This window comes from Octopus bimaculoides, chromosome 11 (genome assembly GCF_046866305.1).
Source record: "Octopus bimaculoides isolate indiv1 chromosome 11, ASM4686630v1, whole genome shotgun sequence".
Taxonomy (NCBI): domain Eukaryota; kingdom Metazoa; phylum Mollusca; class Cephalopoda; order Octopoda; family Octopodidae; genus Octopus; species Octopus bimaculoides.
In genome coordinates, this window is record NC_142938.1 from 69,362,454 (window position 1) to 69,368,453 (window position 6,000).

A 6,000-nucleotide genomic window follows, 5' to 3' on the forward strand; every position below is an offset into this window, starting at 1 on the left:
TCATGCCACGTAGAGAACAGCATAGCGAACAGAATCTGGCATCTAATGCCTTGTATATAATTAAATAAAGGCTGTTGTTTAACCTTAGGTCAGCCCTGATTGAGTAGATCCATGATCAAATGAGAATCCCATCCTGATCATCATCTCAAATGGTCAAATTAAATTCCAGCAATGAAAATTTCATTTTTTTTATAACCAAGACAATGTGTTTTTGTTATGCATAAACTTGGTGGAACAGAATGAACCTCATAACTTCACTTCCTCTAATTTGCTGCTTAGCAATGCAGAGAGTTAAGTTAGAATCTAGTTTCTTTCATCTTTCTGGTATCAAAAATGGTTGAGTCAGATGAAAGAAAACGAAAACAAAAACAAATGGAAAATATTGTTATGTGTGGCTCATATGATGATGACTGGCTGTTGCAGTCATTGTTTTGAATTTGTAAATTTGTCTACTTACTTGTCTAAAGGATATTTTTAAAAATAATTATAATTTCTATTTTAATCAACCCATTATGTTTCTGTCTGTTGTAAGTAAATCAAGTGGATATTAACAATATGATAGCCTTATAATGTTCTCATTCCTAACTACATAACATCTGCACTAGACTACGTTCACACTTACACACACACACTTTAAATACAAACAGAAAAATAGAGTTAACTAGGGCTTAAACAACAACAGCAACTTAAACACGGGATAGCTTTTATATGTTTGCCCGGCCTGTTAGCTGTCAAATCTCCTTCAAGCAAACCCTGCCACGTAAAAAATAAAAATTAAAAAAAAGGAGGCCTTGGATAATGTAAGAAGGTGGCCTTGGATTATGTCTTCAAGACGACCGGAAAAGTCTTCGAACTCAGGTCACGGAAATGACTTGGAACTCAAAACCTGATGGTGGACTCGGCCAGGAGAAAGAGAGCTTGTTGCGTCATAATTATTTGTTATTATAGGCATGAAGTCTCTCTTATGTCTGTAGGGAAAAGTAGGCAGTTGCATTAGGCTAAATCCATCAAATTCCAGGAGCTAAGTTAATCTATATTTAAAGTGGGGAGTCGTCGGTCGAATTATAATTGAACGTCCTTAAATATCTAGTTAGCCAAGAGAGACACTAAGTAATACTGAATGTAAATAAATGTAAAAACGTTAAATTGATCGATACGAGACAGAATCTAAACTGCCATCTGGAACTACTGACTGAAAAACAACAAACAATCAACGTGGTGGTTGTTGTTGAACCGAGGTAAACTCATAAAACAATTCCAAACATGACTGTCCGGTTTTTTCCTTTAAGCAAGGTGAAATCAGGACCACATAACATGTATAAGATAGTAAGGTGTGATTTCAGAGACATTTGACAGCTATTTCTAGCATGCATAGGCTACAAAGGCGCTGTGAAAAATGAATTATTTGCGGCTGATTTACTCGACCCAGTCATAACATATCCGTGTTATCGATACAGACGGGATGTAATGAAACCTCCAGATCAGCACTAAATAAGCAAAGGCATTCCACTTTTGATTATCGCATCTTCAATTTAGACAGAATATCGAGGATCAGATTATTTTTTAAGGGGATAGCGTGGTATGAGGAGATTTAGTTGCTATTTCTAACGAGTCGTGTTTCGTAGAAGCTAGAAATAACAGCGCAAAAACAATAAGCTATCGTAACACAAAAAATAGATAAGATTGGTGAGGTGGATGCCTCCCATCAAGGACCTAATAGAGGGGAGAGAGGGATTCAAGGCATGGTAATATGGGTTTCCTTTTTTCGTTCCACAGCTCAAGCATGACAATAAATAATTAGGTCTCAAAACTCAGCAGAGAGAAGCTTTATAAACCTATATATCTCATGGAAGTGAACAACACATCTTGCTTCATTGCACACTCCACAAAGTAGAAAGAATGAAGACATCTAGTTCACACTACACCATACCTATAGGTTTCTGCTAGCAGTGATAATTCGTCTTTATCCTAAAACTACAAAATTCTTTCTGTAATCCTTGTTGTGACGTCGACTGGTAAACTCAAACAAACGTGGCTATAAGGAATCTCAGATCTCAGAACAACCGTTATTCTCTGGTGCTAATCATTTGTTAAGAAATAAAAAGGGTTAATGATATTGTTGATTAGATTAAACCTTGTTATTATTGGTATGTGTTTTTAGACACATCAGAGACATGTAAAAGCGATAAAAGTTTGCATTCATTATATTCGACATTATTGATTAAATCGGAAGAAATAAAAAATGGTAAAATATTCCCCTCATAAAAATTCCGACAAACAAATTGAGAATAAAATTCAGTGGTGGGAGAAAAAAAAAAACAGATTTCGATTAATAATTATATTAAAAATGTTTCTTCTTCCATAACGAAACGAAGTAAATACAGTTGGTGACTAATAATTAGAGACGATGTTTTAGTAAAAATTATGTCAAATTATTAATAATATTGAAAAGATAATTAAGGAAGGGTAGTGATTTCTTCCTAAACAAACACACGAAATACATACACCACATGTGTCAACAAGTGTATAATAACAAACATGAATATGGAACAACAGTAATAATAATAATAATAGTCCTTCCCACTAGAGACACAAAGCCTGGAATTTTGTTGTAAGGCAGGGAGTTAGTCAATTACATCGACCCCAGTACTCAACTGGTATTTATTTCATCGATCTCCAAGGATGAAAGGCAAAGTCAACCTGGGCAGTATTTAAAACAATAATAATAATCTTTTCTACTAAAGGCACAAGGCCTGACATTTTGAGGGAGGGGACTAATCGATTACATCGACCCAGTGTGTAACTGGTACTTAATTTATCGACCCCCGGAAGGATGAAAGACAAAGTCGACCTCGGCGGAAATAATAATAATAATAATAGTAATAAACAGGTTAAACATGATGCTAATGATAGTAGTAGTAGTAGTAGTAGTAGTGGTGGTGGTGTTATTTATGATAATGACAGTTAAGGAGGTAAATAATTAAAACATTAGATGAATGACAACATCAACGCAAAGACAAACTGTTATCGAGAAGGGGGGACTTTCGTTAGCACCGCGAGTCAAAGAAGATAATCGGATGTCTGTCCAGAATAATCCAAGGAATGTATTTTTCAAGAAATCTAATGAGTATTTATGCGTTGTGTGACCTACACACGTGTGTTTGAACAGTTTGGTACCCGACCCAACGGGCAGATAAAGAACTGACATACCCTCATACCCGACACAGACAATTGACATATCCGACGCTGGTCAGAGGCCACGGTGACATCAACTCCATCAACATTATTATTACTGTTACTTCCCATATTTCAGTTGTTATTTTTAAAAACACAGAGACGTAATGGTAATTATTATTTTCATAAAAGAAAAGGTGATTTTATATAGAAATTACATTACCTGAGTGGAACAATCTGAAATTCGTCTTCACTCAAAGTAGACCAGGTTCCACCAAGACATTCTTTGCACCAGTCATAAGCTTTTTTGTTAATGTTTACTAGGCACCTGTCGTCGCCCATCCTCTTTTGGTGACCGAAGAAGAGCAAAACGAATGATTTCAAGGTTCGGAGGAACTCCAACAGGGAACTAAAAGTGTACATTGGAGATATAATGATTTTAAAACAAAAAAAAAAAACCGGAAAAAAAAGGGTAACAAAAAAAAGAGGAAAGGGAAGAAGGATGGCAGGAAGAAAGAAAAGAAGGAATAGACAGAGGGAAAAGGATGAAAAAGAAAAGAAAATCAAGCGAAAGAGACTGAGCCTAATGTCCGCTTTTGCTCATCAGTTTCCAAGCCATGTAGATGAGAGAGAGAGAGGAAAGTCGCTAGCGGTTTGTAGTCGGGGGAAATGACAATATATAGGAAAAAGAAAAAAGGTAGGTAGGCTTAATTTTTTGAGTAAGATTTCCTACCTTTGGTTTTTTGTGGCAAACAACACTAGAAACGGTTAATGAACATACGGTGTCTACTAGCATCGGTCTAACTGTGTATCACAACTAGCATTTTATACACTCGACACGATCAACACAATCACTCTCCTCCCACTACTTTCACACTCCACTTTCACTACTCCCCTTCACCCACCTTCCTCTCTCTCTCTTTTTCTCCCTCGCTATATAGATATATATATATATATATATATATCTCATTACGATATGCAATTTCCTTCCTCCTTCTTCGCTTTACTCCTCTCTCTCTTTCTTTCTCTCTCTTTCTCTCCTTCATTCATCCTCTATGCAGTCCCTTCCTCTGTCTGCACTACAACTATTTTTCATTTATATCTCGTGTCTTCTCTCATTCACTCTTTCTCTTTCACTTTCTCTCTCTCTCTCTTTCGCTTTCACTCTCACTCATCCTCTATCTCTTTTTTACTTTCCCCCTCCCACATTACTATTACTCTTTTGTTTCACTACTATCCTCTTTCTGTCGTTCACCTATGTAAGTTCCTTTCTCTGCTTTAATTTTTCTGCCTCACTCTCTTTCCCTCTGCGGTGTTCTTCCTCCTTTTGCCCTATTACTCTTTCTTCCCTTTCCTTCTTTCTTTCTCTTTGTCTTTCTGTCTCTCTCTCTCTCACACGTTGTACCAAAGAAGTTCTATTCTGCCTGCTCTACAACCCTTTTCCTTCTGTTTTTTTCAATCCTTTTTATTCCATATTTTGTAATAATATTTTCGCGCTCCTTTCTCTTTATATAGAATACTTCTCAACTTCATTTCGAGAATATTTTTCCTTAACTTCCAGTTTTGGCAGAGGTGTTGCTTCTGTGTTTTTTTCATTTTATATTTTCCTGTATTTTCATTTCCTATATTTCTTACCATGTTATCTATCTATTAACCTTCCCTACTAATTATTTCCCTACCGTCTCACTAATTCTCTCTATATCTAATTGTCTATTTCTCTCCCTCTCTCTCTCTCTATTCCATCTACCCTTTTCGTTTCTTACGTCTCCCGCTCCGTCTTTCATTTACTCTGTTCTTAGCTTTTTCATTTATTTCTTTCTCTCTCTCTCATTCACTATACATTTCACTTTCCTCTTTTATTTACCCTCTCTCTCTCTCTCTCTCTTTCTCTCTTCCCTTTCCCTTTTCTCATTGCAACCCTTCTGTCCATTCATTCTTATAATCGTCCGACTTCGCCTTGTTCGCCTTTACTTTATGATTTTCGAGGGGGTGGGGGAATTTTTGTGATCTCTGCTTGTTATTAAAATGCATGCCCTGCAATATCAACTGTCCTATATGTCCTTAAACTACGAAATATCTCGTGCGTATGACAATAATATCAATATGCTGTGTGGAAAGAGAGAATTGTTTAAAATTAACTCAGCCACGCTCGATGATCAAAAGGCATTCTAGATATGACTACCTATTCTTCTCAGACATGGTTTATCTCAAATTACATCATCCTTCCACGTTTTGACAAGATTAGGGTGTGATTTGAGGAATTTAACTGCTATTTTTAGCATATCGAACAACATTGTAGCGACTCCTTCGTTCGAAAGAGAGAGTATTTTCACTCTCTCTTTTCTGTCTCTCTATCTATCCTTTTCTCTCAATTTATTTATGTATCTCTATCTCCCTTTCCCCCTCTCTCTCTCTCTCTCTCTCTCTCATCCTCTCCCTTTCCTCCCTCCCTCTCTCTCTCTCTCTCTTTCCGTATCACTCTTTCTGTCTCCCTCTCGCCCAAACAACAATGGCGTCTCAACATAGATCAATCACTTACGTTTTGTTGCCGTCGATCGTTGTAAATGGTCATTTCGGAAGCGATCGTTATGAACTTGTTTCCCTACCCTTACTGTCGATTTTTAAGGCATTTATTTACCCTAGTAATTCTCTGCTATATTAGAGAGAATGCTTACAAAAACCGTTTACAAGGTTGACATGTTTAGGTTGTGTAGTAGAACTACATAGACACGTGCCGTCTTCGGTAGAATTTGTTCCCATCAACCACCATTCCCTGCGATTCCTAAACACGGTTGCTGCTGTTGTTGTTGCTCATGTAGACTTAGG

The 6,000-nt window shown here is 36.8% G+C and overlaps 1 protein-coding gene across 1 annotated transcript in view; it reads right to left on the reverse strand.

The window, feature by feature from the left end:
* LOC106869288 (choline/ethanolamine kinase) overlaps nt 1–3,997 on the reverse strand; it is a 59,884-nt gene extending 55,887 nt beyond the window's left edge. The window contains exon 1 of the mRNA XM_052971914.2: nt 3,398–3,997. Within this exon, the coding sequence (XP_052827874.2) occupies nt 3,398–3,597 (200 nt within the window). The 5' untranslated portion in view covers nt 3,598–3,997. The remainder of the gene's footprint in view (nt 1–3,397) is intronic.
* Between the last annotated feature and the right edge of the window lie 2,003 nt (nt 3,998–6,000).